A 22,835-nucleotide genomic window follows, 5' to 3' on the forward strand; every position below is an offset into this window, starting at 1 on the left:
TTGGCGACGGTTTGAAACCGTAGCAATTTTTAAATGTCGGGTTTTGTTAACCCTTCGTTAATTTTTTAAAAACCGCGGGTAATGAGTTTTTTTTTGTAGTGCGAAGTTTGCTATCACTTGTAATCATATATTATTATGTGTTCATCAAAATTCCAAGCAATAGATAAATATTTTTCAAAAAGTTAATTTTTTTATCATTTAATTTTGAATAAAATTTTAATTATTTTTTATGATATGTTATAAAATATTTATATTAAATTTCTAATTAAGATAATATAATAATAATAATAATAATAATATATCAATTTATTAATAATCAATATATAAAAAATTCACGATGAAATTTTTAAAAAGTTGAAAAACATAATAATATATAAAAAATTATATTTATTTAATATATTAATATTAAAAAATATTTTATTTTATAATATTTTAATTTTTGACAAGAATTTTTAAATATGTCAAAAACTTTAATTTATGTATTTATAGATATGGATTGTTTAACCAAATTTTCCATTAAAAAATTTGAAAAGAAGAAATTAATCGATGTGGCAAAAAATAAGAATTTAAAAATGAAATGTCATTTCATTTTTTTTATTGGAGTCGGTGACGTATAGAAGTTAGGTGGCTTGTTCTTTTAAGCTGTCATGTCCCGCAAGTGGTGGGCGGGTCTACAATATTCTTCCTCCATTGAATTCTCGTATATTTTTATATTATTATTATTATTATTTTCTATACTATTATGTGAGCGATTGTATGTGAGGAATTCTTCTCCAAGCTAGCCACCGTAAAAATAAGCTCTCTTCTTTATGACGTATGTTGTAATATCATGAATATTTAATATATTAGCCACAGTGTATTCAAGACAAACGCAACGTGTGTGCCCCAGTTACTAGTATATATTAAATTTACAAATAAATAAGATGGTGAAATTGTATAATATCAGAGTTTTTGACACGTAATATGTGCATATTACGTGTTTAACTCCAAATATTTTTGGTATTTATTTATTTTACAAACACAAAATTAGTTCGGGCACGGGTCAAGGTAGGTGCCCACATGTTTCTTGTTTTGTCTGCGTCAAAAGAAGGGGGCTGTTTCTTTTTAATTAACCTTTTAAATGATAAGTGAGTACGATGTTTGTGCAGTACAAATTACGGTCACATGTGTTTTACCATATCAACAAGTGAAGATTTTAAAAGTGTCGTGTACATTTTCTCGTCATTCCTTACCATACATTTGCCTTTTCCTTATTGCGCAAATGAATTAAATGCAGACAAAATGAAACTCAAATTAACGTCAAAATGCAACGTTTTAGATTTAACCGCAGCCGATGTTCCTGTATTACAGCCCACGGGCGTATAAGTACATGCATAAGGCTTACATATTTCGGGCTTACATATTTCGCTGTTTAGGGTAGCCGGAAAGTCACCATTCCGGTAACTGAACTCTATACGGTTTATATTTGTTCATCAAAAATTCGTTTTTGATTGGGGAATCATGGTTTTTTAAGATTTAGTAATTATAATAATTCATGGCAAAGGGCCGGAAATCAACCACCAGTCGCAGCGAAAGGTATTTAGGAAGTTTTGGTTCGAATAACGGCCAAGAAACGTTAAATGGTGCGGCGGAGCTGGGGGAAGACGAAGTCTGGTCTTTGGTGGATAACACGGCCAACGGGGATGATCACTCTCCCAAACGAGAGTGGAACTCAGGTGCCTCCACGGACAGCAACGGGACCTTCAGCATATACAGTAGCCATCGCCCACCTCCACCCGTCTCACACCACCATCACCGCCAGGTCGGTGGTTTGTCACTGGCTTTCGATGATTCCAACACCTCGTCGTCGCCGAGGATTGTCCACCAAGTAATCCGCGGTCAAGACATGGAATCTCCACGTGGCCGCCATGTAGCAGCGTCGGCACCAGTGAACGTACCTGATTGGTCCAAGATTTACCGGGTTGACTCAGTCGAGTCACTGCATGAATGGGAAGACGATTTCAACGACAATGATCTGGAGGTTGTTCCGCCGCATGAGTATCTGGCGCGTGAGTACAGACGCAGCCGGAAAGCTGCAGCCAATTCAGTCTTCGAGGGCGCGGGGCGAACCCTTAAGGGTCGGGACCTTAGCCGGGTCAGGGATGCAGTGTGGAGTCAGACCGGGTTCGATGGGTGATTGATAAATATAAGTTAAGTAATTAATTAATTTAATCCAAATTAAATGGTTAACCACGATCACATGTATATCAAGCTTTGGTGATTTTTTTGCCTTGTGAGTTCATTTGGAACAATCGAGCATAATCATGTATTAAGTTAATCATATATATGCTGCAATAATAAAATTATCTTCTTATTATTTCTTAGTAGTTCTCTATTCTATATAAACACTTTAAGATGTAATTTATGTAGTCCAATGGATGATTAAATCTTGTTCCATGTTATCAATTCCAATTCCAATTCCAATCGTACAAAATAGTAACAGTTTCTTTCATTCACAAGGAGAAATAATGTGTACCATTTAAATGCAATATCATTTTTAAATAACTTCAATATAATCTAACTTAACTTGAGAATACAAGTTAAAGCCAATCTAGCTAAGTGAACAATAAATATAAACAACAAAAGAAAGCTTAAATATATCATGTCTATATATTAGAAAATTGGTGACATACGCTAGGCCATTTGGCCGACAATTGCAAAACTTTCATCAATATATTGAAGGTATAAGAAACGACTACTGCCATCAATTAAAATATCTTCTTTTTTAAAAAAAAAGAAATCGAAATATCCATTAGATAAATAGTTCATAGCTACGTCCATCAACCAAGATGACCGGTAAAAACCTTTAAGCTAGGGAAACCAAAGGTGACTGACTGACTGGTAATTGACAAAACAAATTTCCCAGGATCGACTAACATGGCCAATGTTCTTAAAGCTACTAGAATGCTAGAAATAATTAAACCATCAAGATTGAGACCTCCGATGACGACTGCAGCATTTGGACAACTTCGCCAACTGTGTTTTTGGTGCACAATCAATCAATACGTATACAAAGTAATAGACTACTATATTTTTTATTTTTTAGAATATAATTTAGTATTATTTTGTGTTTTTTTGAAAAGGGTAATGCATGGATTTCTTTTATTCGAGATATGTACTTTGTGTTTTATTGTTTTGTACTTTTATTTTATTGAGGTTGATCGATGAGTTTTTTTATTATTATTATTTGACATGAAATTTATGGAAAAAATCGGAATAATAAATAAAAAATAGTCAAATTGCAGGACACCATTTTATTTATTTATGTTTTATAAGTTATGTAACGTGCATTTGACTAAAAGTCTTGTAGTTCTGGTCAAAAGTGACCATATATTTTATGTGGACATGAAAAATATCGAACAATGTTTAAATATTGATAATAACGGATCGATGAAGAATAAAAAACCACAGCCACTCGCATTTAGTTTTCGACGTTCAAAGTTCAATCACTAAAGTTTGGTTCGAAGGTTTGACCAACTTGATCGACCTTTGAATTCGGGAGTCACTACCCATGCAACTAGCTTAGATTAGAATCTCTAGGAAATGATAGGCCCGCTACTTTATTAGTAGAATGGTTTGCTATTTCATCGTTGTTTTCCCCGAATGTATGTATATTTTGTCTCTACAAGAAATTAAATATTTGTGTAAAATATATGTGTATTTATTTAGGAGCAACCAACGGTTCGTAGGAGATGGATCTTGACGTTGGCTGCAACTCGCAGGTTGGGTCTGTCCTGGTCTGTGTCGGACCCCGCAGGTTAGGGTCGAAAAAAACCTGACCCTTAATTGTAACCGGTCCAGGATGATTATGGACCGGGTCTAAGTTCAGGCCCAGTCCATCGTAGGATTGGGTACGAGTACTGTTCAATCCTTATGGTTTTTTTTTTTTTATATAAAAAAGATTAATCGTTAAAATTAAAGAATATCTATATATATGATATAATATCTTAAAAAAATATTAACATGTACGTTTTATTAAGTGGGCGTCTTAATAGTATAACGACGATCACTTGATTATGCAATTAATATTAAAACCAAAGTCGTGTATTTTTTTTATTATCATAAGTTGTTAGAATAGTTATTTAAGATAACTTAACACCTAAAATGTGGTGAGAATTAACAAAAAATTTTGATACACAAAAGATATTTATATTGCCCCATTTGCTTTGCACGCGTATCATAAGCTGAAGATGATACAATAAAAAACAGAAGATCATTGAAAAACAATGATAATAGCGAAATATATCACTTCATCTTGTATTATTTAAATTTAAAATATCCAAATTATACAATTATCTCTTCCATTATCTTTATTCTTGAGCTCATGCTCATGCAAATACAACTATAACAAATATTTGTATTCGTTCTAATTTTACAAAAAATGGTAAACCAAGTTGTTTTTAACCAATATATGTTTTCAACATCAACCCATACGGGACACGATCGAATATTCAAGACAAAAACTTGTGTGAGACGGTCTATCGAGTCATGTTTTATGAGACAGATATATTAATTGGGTCATCCATTAAAAAATATTACTTTTTATGCTAAGAATATTACTTTTTATTGTGAATATCGGTATAATTGACCCGTCTCACAGATAAAGATTCGTGAGATTGTCTCACAAGAGACCTACTCAATATCCAAACCATGAGCTGGGAGGACCAAGGATTTTGATCCGGGGTGTTATTTTGGGATGAAACTAATATATTATTAACAAAATTTCTATTATGGGTAGATCGTACTTGGGTGAGACGAGGCTGCAAAGCCTCGGTGTCACGGATCACGCAGCAATGAAACCCTATATTCTGTTACAAAACAAAAACAAGCTTCATAGCACTGGTCGGAGAACATTATTAGTTACTATTGAATCCTGTTTGCGCTGAAGCCAATACTTTAACCAACTAGCAATCTGCCTGCACAAATCCGTTTTAGCAGAGAACGAAACAATGGATAAACCCTTTCTCAATTTCTTACCAATCTTGATCTTCAACCTGAACATTTTCACTCTCAACCACGATGGCCTTCTCTTTGCATCAGCTTTCTTCAACGACTTGTAAATCAAGAACTGTGCCCTTCGATGCTTTATTTCGTTAGGGTCCTCACTCTGGATCTTTGAGTAGGCATACTTTTTGTTCAAAAGAGCCATCTTCTAATTAGTTTTATTAACAAGAGGTTCTTTCTTTCTTTTTTTCCAGGTTACTTTTTTTTTATATGAATTAGGTGCAGTATTTATAGTGAAAAGGTGAAGAGTCGTGGAGTGATGAAACATGGCATGCGCACTGTTTGAAATCTTATAATATAAAATAGAGTATGTCTCTTATGAGACGGTCTCACGAATCTTTATTTGTGAGACGGGTCAACCATACCGATATTCACAATAAAAAATAATATTTTTTCATAGATAACCCAAATAAGATATCCGTCTCACAAAATACGACCCGTGAAACTGTATCACACAAGTTTTTACCTATAAAATATTGAGGTAGTATGTCAAATATATTTTTCTCATTTGTATCATATCATAAAATAAATCTTATATAGGTGTTTATCATTAATTTTTTTTTTTAAAAAAAAACTCACACAAATAGCTTAATAAATTTAAAGTATGTACCATAGATATAAATCGAGGCAACCTTACATATATACCATGTTCTCGATGTCGTGATATTATTCGTAGGTAGTATTTACTAAAAAAAATTCTTGAGTTTTCTGGTAGTAAATGTTGCATCGATAATGGGATAAAAATAATATGTAGTTTTCTTGCTTTTGAATTTAATAAACATAATTATTTAAACAATAATAGTTCGAACACAAAAGGGTTAACGGGAAAGTGATTAACTATATGGTGATGAAAGCTGTATCCGACGTAATGTTTAATAAATTATGTAATTGGTCAAATGCTCAATTACTATAATCTCAAGAGGGCGGCAAAAAATACATACATATGACAAAAACTTGTGTGAGACGGTTTTATGGGTCTTATTTGTGAGACATATATCTTATTTGGTTTATCCATGAAAAAGTATTATTTTTTATGCTAAAAATATCACTTTTTATTGTGAATATGGGTAGGGCCGTCTCACAGATTAGGATCCGTGATATATATATATATATATATATATATATATAAGTTAAAGGTCCAATATATATATATATTAATTAAAAGTTAAATGTACTATAATAACTAATTTTTAGTGTGTTAGCGAAGATCATTTTATAATTTAAAAAATACACTTTAACTACTCAGTTTCATATTCCACATGTATCTTTTCATACTATTTACTTCCTATCATAATATCATTTAAAAAAATTGATAACTTTCATTTTATTATTTTTAATTTTTTTTATAAAAAAACTATTCCGATCCATTCTCAATTTTTTCTACGGTTACGGCACAAGTCAGCAATTTAATGTTAAATAATCAACATTAGTGTATTAATTTTCAAGTTTTATTTTTTAACCAATTGAATCTATAAATCTTTGATAGTATTAAATTATATAACATAAAGTTAGCTTGAAATTTTAGTTTATAGATAGTTATGTTTCAACAATTAAAAATAGTTGATGTCTTGTGAGACGTGAAACAGGTCAATTCGATCCAAATCTACCTTAAAAAGAAATAATTTTGGTATAAAAATAATATTTTTTCATGAGTTGGGCCAAACCGAATATCTGTTTCACAGAATTAACCTTGCACATAAATCGACGAATCAAGAGCTATAACAAAAAAAAATCCAACATCTCGACTTGTACTATCTTGAGGACGTCTCACTTGGAACAGCTCATATCAAGCCAACATCTTAAAACCATCACAGACCAGATCAGACTATCAAATCATCGCAACTTATCAGCTCAATTTCATAAAATGGCAAGAAACGCGAATTTGACCGTTGCAATGTTAACATCAGTACACAATATTACCAAACGGTCATATTCTTGTATTTAATGTCTATTTCATTATTGGAATACATAAATACAACATATTAAATATCAAATACAAGATTTGGAAGGAGATTCAAAGTATGAGCAGCCTACATGAAGAAATCAGCTAGAATTAGAGCAAAATCAAGTGCGAGGATACATTTGGTATATACATACACTGAACAATTCCTCACATTCAATCACTCACACATATCAATGAGAGTTGAGCTTCAAAATTTATATGAGTAAGTCTTCGCACAAAGACATTAAATATCTTGTTTGTAATATTAGCATAAGAGATGTTAAACATTATACGGATTGCGAGATTATGACCTACAATCGAATGTGCTAAGAGTTTCAATTAGGCAATTGATAAGTTCTATTTTGAAATGGGTTTGTACACGGAGTTATATAAATCAAAATCTTTTAATAAATACCTCCTAGGTGGAAGAAAGGATGACATATGAGTTGTTAATCTCCAAATATCTATAAACAAATTTGTGTCTATTTATTTATTAAGTTTAATTTTCGCAACCGTTTTTAAGATACATTCTTGAAGCATTTTATGTGTTTTTCAAATAACCAAATATTGGATATATTTTTTTCAAAATATTTATTTGATTTTTGCGATGAATTATTTTTAGTGTCTTCTGCTCAGCTTGAAAACCAAACTTGATTTAATTTCTCGATGTTCAATATTTTAGGAAACGAGCTATTGTAGCTCAATGTTTGTCCCCCAAACAATCTTATAATTAATAAGTTTCTGTTCAGTTCTGAAAAATCTCACAGAACTTTGTGTATTATTTTACATGATTTTTATTGACATTTGTAAATTTTTAGAGAAACCTATAGATTTTTTAATTTATGATTATAGTTTTTTTTAACTAACAAGTGAATGTGAATAACTTTTATTTTTTTTATCTATCAATATAAATATTTATAGTTATTGATTTATTTAAATAAATACAATAATAAAGCAAAATTAAATTTATCGTAATTAAACTTCAATTATTCAAATTAATTCAACATATTTATTTATTTAATTAATATTTATTAAAAATATATAAAAATAATTTAAATATTAATAAATAATCAAACTTAAAATAATTTCATTCATTCTAAATAATTTTTTTTAATAAAATATATATCAATTTTATTTTTGACAATATGTCTAACAAAAAAAGACAAATATTGTACCTTGAAAGTAGAGAATATGTTAAATTTTATAGTGTAAATTTATAAAGTTTTAATATATTTAATATAAATATCTTTATATATATATATATATATATATATATATATATATATATATATGATGTGCAATAATTTTGAGTTATAATTAAAATTAAGATGAAGATTAAATAAAATTATATAAAATAACTAACATCAAATGTTATACAATAATCAGTAAAATAAATGAATTTTATTTATTAATAATAATTATTATTATTTTAAATTTATGAGCAAATAAAATATTATAATTTTTTATTATGTAATGTAATAAATTTTTATTCTATTTTTAAACAAAAAAATTAAATATTTTACGAGGTTATGTGATCGAAACTTAAAAAATAAAATAAATGATATTAATAATTTTTATTTTAAACTATTGGTAGTAATAAAAATATGTTTTTAAAAAGTTCAAATAAAAAGAAAAACGTATGGAAGAGAAAAAAAATGAAAATTAATGTTTGTATTGATACTATTTTTAATTGAAATGAAAGTGAGTATGTTTGAGATATTTTTCAATTAAATATCCATCCACATATTTAGATTTAATCAAAGAAAATTTTAAAATTTATACTTGTAGTTTAGGATTTTGTTGAGTTGAGAAACACAAACATTCTTAATTTTGATGATAACAAAAAAATTTATTTTGTTTATAACATATTTACTCAAGTGTGAAGTTGCTATATCAAGTTGGAAGTTGAAACTCGAAATCAACCAAACTAAAAATCTGACAAACTGCAATGTTTTCATGATATCTCACAGTTCGATAATGAAAATGACTAGCTGTCAAAACGACTTAATAGAAAACTAAATTTTATAGTCATATTTCACCACAACACAGTTGGTTTGAAAGTTCCCTAGGCGAAATATAAGTCGTAATGTTGAGCTGATGGAAACAGAAACAACAATAAGCATGAATATAACAGTTTTGGTATTTTGGCCAACCATATCTCTCAACTCTTTTATTCAAATGTAACGATTCAATAAGTATTACAAAACTAATAGAATGATCAAAAAAATAATTTTCTCAAGTCAAAGTCTAAATCGAGGCAAAAGAAGTTGATATACTACGATGAAATTGTTGGTTCTACACAAAATGAAAAACAAGTTTTAGATTGTTAATAGTCTAATCGGTCAAACATGTCTTTCTCATATAAACTTGAAATTGAATTATTCTTAGTTCCACGGAAAGTTAAGAAAAAAAGCTACAACTTTCATGTTTATCACTTTGTCCAAAAATCGAGGAATCAAGATATATAACGAAGCATAATCAATAGCTCAACTTGTATTAGCTCAGCAACACCTCACTTGGAACAGCTCAAATCAAGCTAACATTTCAATCTCATAACATACCAGATCAGACCATCAGATCAGCTCAATTTCAAAATATGGCCAGAAATACAAATTTGACCGCTGCAATATCAGAATCCGTACACAACTTTTCTAAACGGTCATATTCTTATATTAAATGTCTATATCATTATTGGAGGCTATAAACACAATATATTGAAGAACAAATACATCAATCTCAAGTGTGAGAATACAATTGATACATACATATACCGTAAAAATCCTCCCAGACAATCACTCACATGTATACATGACATTTGAGCTTCAAAATTTAGATAAGTGAGTCCATACACAAAGACATTAAAGATTTTGCTTGTAGTATTGGCATAAGAGACATTAATTACTATGCGGATTATGAGATTGCGACATACAATCGAGTGTGCTAGGAGTTTCAATTAGGCAATATATAATCCTAATTTGAAATGAGTTTATACAAATAGTTGTATAACTCAAAGTCTTTTAGTAAATCTTTCATAGGTAGAAGAAAAGATGATGTATCAGTTGCTAATATCCGAACATCCACAAATAAATTCGTATTTATTTATTTATTATATTTAATTATTGCTACTGCTTTTAATGTACTTTCTTGAAACATTTTACGTATTTTTCATATACAAAACATTGGGATTGGCAGAAAGATTTTAAACAAATGGATATAAAATGAATAAAATTCAAATGGTTAGGTTGAAGAGTAGTTTAGAAATTTTTGTAAAAATATACATAGTCAACACAATGAACTTCAAATCTTTCATTGTAATTTTGAGCCAAATCGTTGTAATGAATTTATGATATAGATTTAAAATCAAATTCACTCAAACCCTTTTATCTAAAGCAAATCGGTGTAAAATGAACCGCGACCTGAATGTAGATGAACTCTTGTGAAAGTTGAACGCAATAGGATTGTTATCAGAAGATATTCACCACATTGAAACTTATTGTTGTGACAAAATAACCTGCTTTTCCAAGCACAAAACCTAGGAAATTGATTTAAAAGAACGCAACAGGATTGTTACCAGAAGATATTCACCACATCAAAACTTATTACTGTGACAAAATAACCTGCTTTTCCAAGCACAAAACCTAGGAAATTGATTAAAATGTCATTTTGGGCATAAAACACATGCATAAGAAACGAAATTCCTGAAGCGAGCCATCACAAATAACGAATCTCAAACTTCTTCCAGGCTCTGATTTGACCTTCAATTCCACCGACTAGAATTTGACCCGTGGGAACCTTCAACAATGATGTAACCACAACGAAATGCACCTGTGTAATGGTGTGGTGCAGGCCTTTTTTTATCACTAGCGGATGGGGTGGTATTGAGCAGATATTCTTTTGGGAGGAAGCTTCCGCAAAATGAACAAAACAAGAGCTGATGGTAGAATCTCGACGAGCTGTTTCAATAATCTATATTAGAACATGAAAATATCTAAGTTGGACTATACTGAAAGACAGAAGCAGTACCGCATAGTAGATTAAATTTAGCACAGGATGGTACAGTACATCAAGTGTTGCATCTGAATCAAATGCTGATAGCGTAACCTGCAGTAGAAGGGTATAACCTCAGCCAGGAGCTAATCAAACAATTTTTTAAGAAAATGAGACCCAGCAGTAAACGTGGGTCTAGAAACTAGAATATAACTTACCACAAAGCATCTTATAAGAAAACAAGTGAAGCATATAGCTGTCACGTATCCAACCTGTAACAAGAAATGTCTTAAAAAACCATCAAATAGACAACAAATTCAAATGAAAGCAAGGACCACAAAACAAACAAGGCCTCAAATGAACACTAGATTACTCACCAAAAACCCACAACCATGTCCACCACGAATAGTTTAAACTAGAAGTTAAACACATTATTGCAAGTATTATTAATTGATCCGTCTCAAGATGATGCAGAACACTATAATGAATGAACCATCAGAAAGTCAATTGCATCAAGCAGTTTTTCATTCTCAAAAAACCAGAGGAAAAGCATCCACAGGATAAAAGGCAATCCTACCAAATCAGAACTGGTATAGCTAACCATACAGCGGAAACTAGAATTTCCTGTACAACATAATTACATAGATGTACATCCTGTTCGATTCACAAACCTCGTGCAGTTTCTTTCTTCTTCCTTTAGATTCAATAGGAAAGCGTCTCAGCATGAAGAATAGCCTAAACAAAGAAAAAAAACAATTCAGTGATGCAGAAACTCAAGATTTAAGAAATCAGTTGAAAGAAAGTAATGTTGCTCTTATGCAGAAAGGGCATGTACGAAAATATCACTTACTTCCCTCCATATATCAGAAAGCCCAAAGCTGCTACAAATGATACCACTGCAGAAATTAAAGAGGAAAATCAACAACAGGCAGTTCATCTATCAGTAAAGTAGGGTAACCAATAAAACCAAAGCTGCGGCAAAACATAAATATTAAAAATGCAACCAAAGAACTACGAGAGATTGACCAGCTATAAATATCTTTCCAATGAATTCCACAATGGCATTATCATTTATCCAGAGGTACACCCAGATGCAAACCTGTTGTCAACACAGCCAATATCTTATTTAGGTAATCAAACCAGATACAAATATGAGAATAAATCGAAGGTGAATAGATGACAGCTCAATACACGAGTTCCTCCAAAAAAAATACTCACATTAATATATCCAGCATAATAGGGGTATGTCTGGCTAGTTAAATGAAAAGCTAGAACAGCTTCTACAAACTATGCCTTCCATTTATAAAAAAAGTTTTCTTTTGAATTTTAATCCAAGCCATTTTGAAAAGGAAAGAGATGCTAAGTTCTAAACAATTGATGCCCACAAAGCTCAATCATGAAAACTGAAAGGGACAAAAAGAAACATAGAGTAAAAAAGGATCTGAAAGGTAAATGGTATGAGAATGGCAGCGATAACCGACATGTACAAGATGTAATATGAGAAACCAATTTCCAAATATAAACAATGATCACGAATAGAATAGATTCAAGAGATAGGAGTAAATAAGCCAAAGCTGCGGTTCAAATGCACAAGCACTAACCTGTATGAAGTAAATGGCACTATTGATAGAAATGTAGCTAATTCTCAGTTTATCAGTTGGCAAACTTCTAGCCTGACCAAATATAAGAATAAAATTTTCCGTGAACTTTCATGTCACATAAACATATTCACAACTCACAAGCATCTGAATTCACCAACAGCTCAATCAGGACTGGAGAAAATCCTTCCAGCCAATTATTGACTGCATTTGGCATACTCATACTCCAACTCCTTCATAGTTTGTCAATAACTCTCCACTTATACCTGATGATATATCTCAGCCCAAAAAAGAGTAAGAAGAGTATATGTCGAAAAGAACAGCAAGCCAGGAAGATCCAGCAGCACCAGGGTTAGTACCTGAATTATTATGATTCATATCAGCAGATGAGAATAAAACCACTAAACAACTAATAGTCCACAGATGATCCTAAAGTGCACTATTTCAGGTGCTAAACAGGCTTATAAAAAACACGGCACTTGAGTATTATGCACCTTTTAACTGAATAAAAAAGATTCTCCGAGAAAGTGACAGTCACCAGCACAAATGGAGTAGAAATAGATAAACTATTCGATCATCCTTGTCTAACAACAGTTAAAGCAAATTATACACGATAAAGCTTGAAATGTTAATAGATCCAGAACAAAACAGTAACCTCGACCAGTAAAACAGAAAATTTATATGGATTAACTAAAAAGGAAAAAGATGACTGATATTAAACCAGGATGATTAACACACTATGTTAAGGAAATACATTTGATTTTTCCCCCAAAAATCATTATTCTCGATTAATCAAGTTTAGAAAGACTTCAAAAGCGACCGGCTAACACCTTAAAACTTATAGCTCCTTAAACGATACTGACAAGCTTCGATCTTAGAGAAGATTTAACGAAGTATGAGATTTTTGCATTCAACTCCCGTATATTAAATGAATTTGACATTTACCTCTCTCGTCAAGTAAAAAATATGTAAAGAGGTAAGTGCTAAATACATTAAATACAGGGGAGGGAGGTGAATGCAAATAACCGGTAACAGTACATAACATGAGCCAAAATTGTTAATGCGTAAGTAATATTGGAAGGTGAAGCTTATTACCTTAGGATGCAAAAGAAATACTTTCATGTGAAATCCAAACATCACAGCACGCACTGCAATGGATGACATAATAATTAAACCAAAACAGAGACATGTAAGCAAATTTTTCAGCGAACTTCTCATACCTCCATTCACAATGAAGTTCATGAAGTGGAAAACCTTCTGAGTTGTCCAACCATACTCGGGCACCCTGAGCTCAATTCTTATCAATTGAATCTGCAGAGAAGAGAAGACACCAAGTCAAAAAAAAAGCCGCCCAATAAATAGAAGTCCTCCAAAGAAATATAATAACATGAAGCAAAAATATCATAATCAAGAAAAAAATTTAAGAAGAAAAACTGAATGAACAAGAAGACAACTTCACAAAACATGACTTTATAACAACAAGACTTGATCTTTTTGTGAATCATGAAGATAAATTTATACATTATATATACAAAAAAACTGATTAAATAGATACAGACACAGATAATAAAAACACAAACGAAATTGTTGATAGACATACGAGAGCAACTAATGAAACGAGAGCGTAGGCGGCGCAGAGAGTAAAGAATATTCCGTCTTGCCACTCAACGGATTCATTGATCTCGTTCCACCAACCGGCAGACAGTCCTCCAACTCGGGCACCAATGGCCGGAAAGATCGTTGGCATTCTCATCGTTTCAAGTTTCAACTCAGCTCTCCTTTTCCAAAAAGTAGAAAATAAAAATTGATGAGCTGTCAATTATATATACGAGGAGATCAAATCGAAAATGGAAGAGAAAACCCCAAAGAACAGATAAACGCGAAGGTTCTTACATTGCATCAGTTAGGGATTTTGTGTCAGTCACGACAAAACTAAATTATTTATGGGGTATTATGTAATTTACAGTCCGTCCTTATTTTTTTAAAAAAAAAATTTGTAAGACGATCTCATGCGTATTTTGTAAAGTAAATATTTTATTTAAATTGTCTATTAAAAAATATTAATTTTTTATGTTAAGATTATTATTTTTTATTGTAAATATCAATAGGATTGATAAGATTCGTGAGATCGTCTTACAAAAGACCTACTCTTTTTTAAAATATCTTGAACAGAATATTTCAAGTATATTTTTTGTACTGTTTATCAATTGTCTATTACTATTTCTAAAAAATAATATATTATAGTCAAAATTGTGTCATGCTATATTATTTTATCTTTTTCATTCTTTTTTTCCCCAAATTTCAAACTAGTCCATTACTTTTTAATTTCACGATTTCACTTTAGTCTTTCATTCTTTGTAATTTTTTTATAATTACAATATGATATTATAAATATAATAATTTTAAATTGCAATATGACTATTATGATATAATTAATTATTAAGAATTTTCGTAATAGAGTAAAAAATTATTCCGTGATGTTTATTTTATTTTTCTGTTTTATTAATTTTTTTTTTCCAAATTGTAGTTTTATCCTATTCATCTTTTTTTAATTTCACTATTTTATATTGTATTTTCGTCTCTTATTAGTTTTTACAATTACAGCATAACCATCATTTAAATATAATAATTTTTCTTACGATACAACTTATCGTTACTTTTTATCATTATTTTATTAGTCCAATTTGAATACAAATTTAATTAATTATAAAAAAAAAAGTGTTTAAACACGCAACATCTATATTGATGCACTAGATTAAATATATGACTTTTATAATACCTTTTTAAAGTTAAGATTTAAAGTGCTAACGATGATTAAATATTAAAAAATTTAGATAAAGATAAAAGATTATTAATAATTATTTAAAAAAAATTAAAAAGATGACATACGATAATTATAAATTATATAGTTATGTATGTGACGTAGAAAAAAATTGTGATTATCTGATTTACTCTGCTGGTTCGTAAACGTATCCAAGTAGCTGATGGAGAGAAATCTTTGTGGGTTATCACCTTAGTCACAAACAAATGTTAGAGGCGCCAGGGTTTTCCGGGCGTATACACTCCGACGCTCAAGTCAGAAAATAATTCAAAGATGTTAATTGAGAGCTAGAAGGTTTAAGCATAAAATCACCCATTCTCTACTATTTATAGATTTTTTTGGAGTGTATAGTGGGCTTGAGCTTTTATAATTAATTGTAGGCTTGAGCTTTTATAATTAATTAGGACCTCAATAATAAATTAAATAATTAAATTGAGTCACTACCTATCCATATGTAAATTTAGTTTCTGTCATCAGACTGCAGACATACCAACTTCGAGTAGTAAAGGGTTCTATCGCTTATTATATAGTATAGATGCTACAAAATTTACGTGTTTTGAAAATAAAAAGGGCATAATTTACTTGTTTTTTTTTTAGAAAAGAAATTCAAACCATCATCTAAAATGTCATAATTAAATGAACCTGTCCGAGAAAATCGATTCTGAATTGCAACGTGGGATCTCATCATTAATCTACTACATGAAAAGTAGTTGTTTCTATTATACTTGGGCACAATATTTGCTTTGAAGATCCTCATTTTGTTCCAATATATGTGTACATTTAATCTTTTAAAAATCATTAATTGATAACTTTTTCTGGGCAACCAATTTGATCTTCATAGAGAAACATGGATACAAGAATGCATAATTTGTGAAGATTCTCTTACAAAGTAGAAAAGGTTCTAAAGGAGAGGTAGAAAAGTGGTAGGCATTCTGTGTTGTTGCAAGGATTAATAAAAGCGACGCAATGAAGAAGAATCCATTAAAAACTTCCAAAAGTTACGTCAATGAAATTAAGGCATCACAGAAATATGATGGTGGGGAGGAATTATGCCCAATCGCCAGAAGTATTTCTATGTATACAGGTTAGAATCAGGAACAAATCTAGCTTTTTTCGTTTCATATTTTGCTTTTTTATTTTTCTCGTGGTTTGTGATCATGTTCTTGAAAATTTACATCATTTTCCATCTCATATGAAGATCGACTCTAAACGTTTCTGAAATTGTAACATGATCTCGATCATACGATATTTAGGTAATGGAAAACAAAGGAAGATAGCTGAAGATATACTAAGGCATGGAAATGTGATTAGAGTTCCGGCCACGGTATTCACGTTTCGCGAACTGGCCATTGCTACAGAAAACTTCAGTCCTGAACTTCTAGTCGGTGAAGGAGGCTTTGGAAGAGTCTACAAGGGTCACCTTAAGAATATCAATCAAGTATTTGCCACCTTTCTCTACTGCTTTTTAGTTTCAAGTTATGTTTCAACGTATAATTTTCACGTTATTTCTTGCCAAGATTGTTGCTGTCAAGCAGCTTGACAGAAATTGGATTCAAGGAAACAGAGAATTCCTAGCAGAGGTCTTGACATTGAGCCTCGTCAACCACCCGAATCTAGTAAATTTGATTGGATATTGCGCAGATGGCCGCCAAAGGATATTGGTGTATGAATACATACAAAATGGATCTTTAGAAGATCATATTCATGGTAAATACCTCAATATGATTTGATAATATTGACATTGGAAAAAGAAACTTGTACGACTGGGTTCGATTTCTTGGTGGTTTTGTGGATAAAGTTGCTACTTTTTCATGATTTCAGATTTGCCACCAGATAAGAATGCCTCTGGACTGGTACACCAGAATGCAGATAGCTAAAGGTGCAGCACAGGGACTTGAGTACTTGCATGATACAGCAAACCCTTCAATAATATACCGTGATTTCAAGATTTCTAACATATTGTTGGACGAGATGTTCAATCCTAAGCTGTCGGATTTTGGACTTTCTAAGTTGGGTCAAAAAGGTGGAGAGGATCATGAGTCCAGTAGGTTGATGGAGACGTATGGATACTGTGCACCAGAGTATGCTCAGACAGACCACCTTACGACTAAATCTGATGTTTATTGTTTCGGTGCTGTGTTTCTTGAGATTATTTCAGGGAGGAAAGCAATAGATAACTCAAAACCAGCTGAAGAGGACAATCTAGTCGAATGGGTTAGTTAACTAACTTATTTTTCAATCAAATTTATTGAATTTGTGTCCAATTTCACAAGTCGAACCAAATTATATCCTAAGCAAACTCAAAACGTTATGTTTTGAATCTTGAGCACGTAGGCGAAGCCACTTTTCAAGGACAGAAGCAACTTTACGTTGATGGTGGATCCATTGCTCGAAGGGACATATCCGGAGAAGGGTCTGAATAAAGCTCTTGCTATTGCAGCTATGTGCCTTCAAGAAGAAGCCAGCACACGACCCCTCATCGGGGAGGTTGCCACTGCACTCGAATATTTAGCCATGGAAACAGATGAAGATATGAGTGCAACAGACACGGAAAAAAATAGCCGAGTTAAAGAAATTTTCTAGGACCTTTAGTATATATGGACATGATCAATATATTCTTGTTACATATAAGGAAGAAAAAGGAATAATGCGTTATGAGAATTGTTAGAATACTTAGACAGCGGCATGCATTTTCACTTCGGTTATATTTATGTAAAGATGATAATTTAGCTATCATTTAAAAAAAAAAACCGCATGATAAGGAAATTGGCCGTCCTTTTTGTTTCTGTTTTGGGCACTTCTTCTGTGCAAATGGGGTTTGTTTACAGTTTCTAAAATAGACTTCTTAATTCGTGGCAGAGGCTTCAGGGCCCGGAGAAGAGATTGTCTGAGATAATGTGTAAGGCGTGATGTTGGAGCCCATTAATTCTTTGTGCGATCACTTCTTTAACATATTTCTGCACAATATGTGACTCGAACAGTAGAAGTTCGGGCTCGGGTAATGAGAAACCAACATGCCCACATTTTGACACTAAAGTGTTTCATTAACATACCATGCTTAAACTTGCGTGTGTTTGTTCGTTTAGGTTCTCCGGTGACAGACAGTAGCTGTCAAATTTAAAAATAATTTCCGTGCACTTTCAAAATAAGATTTCTAAGAGCGGAGCATATAATGCCTTCTAACCATGAAATTTAAAAGCTCACCATGATAGTCCATGCACAATGACATATCCTCGAAATAAATTCAGATTTTTTTTTGGAATTTACTGCACATGCGCCATTTTCCTACATTTAAAAAGAAAGATGGAAGAAAACACCAGGAGCGAGCGACAATTTGCAAAAGATGAAAATATTTTTATGGGGCTTCCATTCTAGAGGAATAATCAAACCTACCACTCGTAGGAAACCAATTTGTAAGTGGCTATTCTTTTCAAGTTTTAACACACGAATTTGTCAGCAGTACCGAAATTCTGTTACCAGGAAAATCATCTTTTGACAAAATAATGCCGTAAGGTGTAAATTTGAAGGGATAAACTTTGATCTCTAGAGAAATGCTGTTTCGATTTCTTTTAGTTATGACAAAAGTTAAAATACAGTGTTCAACAGATAAAACTACTTAAAAGCCTAAACAAAAGATGGCCCAAATCTTTTACATGAAGAAACAAACAAGAATTTATGAATTCAGATCATACTTTTGGAACAATTAAACGCCGCAAGGCTGAAATAGGCATACCAAGAGTGGATCAACACCTCAGCTGAAGTTGTGATTAGAAACTGAGTTTGCTAAAAGTATGTTGCAAATATCTCCTTCAGTTCTCCTTTTACTTCATCGCCAGCAAAAATAACCTCAATGGCCTTCTGAGCTAGCAGAAACATTTCCCTCCTTCCAAGACCTTGCAATGAAGAATTTAACAAAGAAAACCAATAAGGAAGCTAACACCTTAAGGAAACAAAAATTTTACTCCCATAAAAACATAAAATCAACAAAAAAACAAGAACCTACCAAATGCAGATGAGGCAAGGCTGTACTCATAAGATAGACTGGTAGAAAAAACTCCGGCATCGTCCGTGCATAAAACTAATGGGTGGTTTGATTTATACAAATCAGCTGCAAGTAAAACTCACACGTTGAGCATGGAATTTGATGGTCATCAGTTTTGGAAACTACTTAGTTTTTCTCAGGCGCACAAGGGAAACACAGGCTGAAAGTCATCAGGTTCGCTCCCACAAATTGAAACAAAACCAGAAAAAAGAGTATCAATGCAGAATTAACAAATCTTACCGAAATGATGAACATCCACGGAAGCAATTGTTTCGGTTCTAATGTTGGAAGTTAAACAAATCTCCACCTGTGAATCAGGAAAAAACTAAAGAAATGGAACAATTGGCAGTGACAGGCAATGATGGATTGACAGGAATTTACGCGCCAGTTATTGCATTTTATATTGAACCGAGTAATGGATTAGGAATCGAACCGGGATCTTGAGACTTTTTAATACTTCCCACTCCTCCTCTTCAAAACAACAAGCATGTCCGATTCTCCTCGGATGAAAATCTAGCATCGCGAGGATTTCCTTTTGATTGGGAACCTATAAGCACTAAGTAGCGAAGTAGAATACTCAGAGTAATGCAAATGGCAATATCATGAAATAATAATTGACCAAGGAGCAAAGTCATATGCACCTCCCCACAGTGCAGCGTGATTGGAAGCCCTTGCTTTTTCGCAAACTCTAAAGCTGGTAAATACGTCACCCTGGTACAAGATAAACTCAGAAAGGAATTATATTACAGAAACTAAATGGAAGAACACATTATATACAACAACTGGTAGAATAGAATACCATTCACCAATCCCTGGATTGCCAGAAAGATCTATGCCCACCACTCCCAAGTTTTTCATTTCCAGCGCTAGTTCAACCTTGACAAAGTGAAGAGTTTTAAATTCCTTTGGTTTGAACGATTTACATCTTGACGCATCTTAATCAAGTGCACAAACTTACAGTTTCCATAGCAGCTTTGGTAGTTTCACGACGGTCAATACTGAGAAGAAGCCTCACGTATATCTTTTTCCTTTCAACTCCATTACAAAACAAAGAAGCACGAGCTGAAGTTTCCACATCAGAAAGATCAACCTCAACAGCATTGACGGATCTTATTCCTTCGAGAACTGCTTCCATGTATGAGTGCTTGCTCATGCCCTTGGAATCATTCCTCTGCAATTTAATTATGGAGAGGAAACAATTCTTTGCTTACTAAAATTGTCAATTACAGATCAACACAGCTACAACCAACTGGTGGTATAAAATCATATACCTTTGGAGTTGTTCTCAATTCCAAGTAAACGACATTATCAGCAGCAAAATCTTCAATAACCTACATAAAAAGAAGAGTAAATAAGAGTTTTGCGTATGAAACCGAAAAACTTCATGAAAAGAAGCTCGCACCTCTTTGGTGATTCTTGTGACAGTTTTGTGATCAGTAGTAAGAATATGGATTAAATCAAACATCTTGAACACTTCACTGAGTGATCGATCATCTGAATTTTTGTGGGTGGGAGCAAAATTAACCTCAAATGATAAGAAAACCACATACGCGAGCATTGAGCAAACAAATGAAATGACAGCGAACATTAACTGATGAGCCCAATTCAAACACTATGATCATAAAAAATTTCACAGGCAAAGGTACATACTTTTCAAAATTACATGCTCCACATCGGAGAAAACTATAGCGCCCTTCTCACTCAAATCTCCAGCCAGTTCCCTGCTCAAAAAATTTACTCAGAAGAATTAAACTCACCATTCCCCTTTGCCCATAACTACACAAAACATCTAATCTAAAACAAAAGGCATCTCTAATGCTCACACCAGAATAAAATTTTATCGAGTAAATGGAATAATGAAAGAAAATGTGTAGATTAGTAAACATACAACAGAGTGGAGTCTCTAATGGAGCCATTTAGGTGCGCATGTAATTCAATCTTGGGCATCGACACACACCACTCCATGTTTCCCACTCAACTTGCTCCACGATACTTTTTTCTAGGACAAGTACAATTGCGGGGACTCCTTGGTTTTTTGAAAGCCAAGAAGAAATTTTTTTCACGTCTTGCCGAAACCCGACAGACGAACGCAGTTAAATCGCGGATTGGGCTTTGGTTGATGGGCTTTACTAATACTTATGGGCCCATTGTCACCGTTTCAGAGGCTTTAAATTATATAGCACTTTGAATGGTTAGCGGCCCATGTTTCGGTTAATATGAGCTTAATTATATTAGAAAAGTTCTAATTAATTTCTTAGACATATTCATAATCGTGTTAAATTAATCGTACTCAATTACGGGAGGACTGTTTTTTTTTATTCTATAATCATTTGATATATTACTTCTGAATTATATATTATATTATATATATGATGTAAAAAAATATTTATTTCTTCGGTTTTAAATATGTTTTCTTAAAAAGTAATTTTTTGGGTTTTGGGGCTTGTCCTTGTTCGTTAAAAATTGTTTAACATTAAAAATACTAAAATACTTTTCATTAGATGAGGTTTGGTCATTTGTTTGGTATATATATTTAATTTTAAAAATTTCTACTGAAAAGTAACATAAAAAATATATCGATTTTCTTTTGTGTGATATGAGAGAATAAATGATCAGATTATATGTTATTATAGAATGAATTTGAAGAAAAAATAGTTTAGTTTATTTAAAAGATTAATTATGATGCCACGAGAATGTTTAATTAATTTATGAATATTATATAACATTCAAAGTTTTATTACCTGATTCTTGTACAGCAGCAAGTAGCCGCGAAGAGGGACCCCAAAAAGCCAAAAAGATGAAGCTTAGCGCATGAGTACGATGTCTGTACTTGAGGAAACCACAGACAACACATGTCTGAATCCGTGTTCACTTTGGTAGTTCCTTTTTTTGCTAAAAATTCAATTCTTACATCAATTCCTAGAACCAACCCTTGTTATGATATAGATAATTGCGCAAAGAAGTTTTTTCCTAAATTTACTTTTTATTTGTAATTTTATCTTTCATCGTTTTGTTTCCATTCTTCATACTTCATTTATAAGCATTTTTTTTATTTTTTAAATAAATTATTCATAAACAAACCAGTAAAGAACTGAGTTTTTGGTCCTGGCCTAAACAATGTGACCAAACAATGATGCTTCTAACGACCATAATTTTGAGATAGTACTAATACAAATCTCAAAATTTATGAACAAAAATATAATTTTCTCGGAGTTATTTATTTACTTTACTCTGGCTTCGCCTTCACTATCTCATGCATGCATACTACAACGTCTTCCATCCTCTTCATTCGAAGAGGATTTATGTTTAAGTTATTTAACTCGATGAATATTTTTTTTCTAGCTGTCACTTTGAAGGATGAAACCACTGCATGTTCATTGGGAAGAGCCAAGATTTCCTGGT

General features: G+C 32.1%; 3 protein-coding genes and 1 pseudogene across 3 annotated transcripts; 2 read left to right on the top strand and 2 right to left on the bottom strand.

Moving 5' to 3' along the window:
* Window positions 1-1,377: 1,377 nt before the first annotated feature.
* On the top strand, window positions 1,378-2,356 carry LOC140813945 (protein S40-5-like). The gene has a single exon (XM_073172771.1). The coding sequence runs from the start codon at window positions 1,535-1,537 to the stop codon at window positions 2,174-2,176; it is 642 nt and encodes a 213-aa protein (XP_073028872.1). The 5' UTR covers window positions 1,378-1,534; the 3' UTR covers window positions 2,177-2,356.
* Window positions 2,357-10,536: 8,180 nt separating this feature from the next.
* On the bottom strand, window positions 10,537-14,480 carry LOC140815352 (tobamovirus multiplication protein 1-like). The gene is made up of 12 exons (XM_073174476.1): window positions 14,464-14,480; window positions 14,171-14,348; window positions 13,791-13,881; window positions 13,666-13,718; window positions 12,837-12,929; window positions 12,574-12,645; window positions 11,999-12,071; window positions 11,823-11,868; window positions 11,644-11,707; window positions 11,191-11,244; window positions 11,009-11,086; window positions 10,537-10,938 (listed from the first exon to the last, which is right to left on the bottom strand). Coding segments are annotated over exons 1-12 (897 nt in total). The 5' UTR covers window positions 14,466-14,480; the 3' UTR covers window positions 10,537-10,845.
* A 1,703-nt stretch (window positions 14,481-16,183) lies between these two features.
* LOC140815350 (probable serine/threonine-protein kinase PBL23) lies at window positions 16,184-18,800 on the top strand (annotated as a pseudogene).
* Window positions 18,801-18,939: 139 nt separating this feature from the next.
* LOC140815351 (N6-mAMP deaminase) lies at window positions 18,940-21,488 on the bottom strand. Its single transcript, XM_073174475.1, has 11 exons — window positions 21,322-21,488; window positions 21,084-21,154; window positions 20,836-20,927; window positions 20,705-20,764; window positions 20,392-20,604; window positions 20,233-20,309; window positions 20,075-20,144; window positions 19,867-19,980; window positions 19,674-19,740; window positions 19,395-19,499; window positions 18,940-19,284 (listed from the first exon to the last, which is right to left on the bottom strand). Exons 1-11 carry the CDS (start codon window positions 21,396-21,398, stop codon window positions 19,175-19,177), a joined length of 1,056 nt encoding a protein of 351 aa, XP_073030576.1. The 5' UTR covers window positions 21,399-21,488; the 3' UTR covers window positions 18,940-19,174.
* Between the last annotated feature and the right edge of the window lie 1,347 nt (window positions 21,489-22,835).

This window comes from Primulina eburnea, chromosome 15, assembly GCF_022965805.1.
Source record: "Primulina eburnea isolate SZY01 chromosome 15, ASM2296580v1, whole genome shotgun sequence".
Lineage (NCBI taxonomy): Eukaryota > Viridiplantae > Streptophyta > Magnoliopsida > Lamiales > Gesneriaceae > Primulina > Primulina eburnea.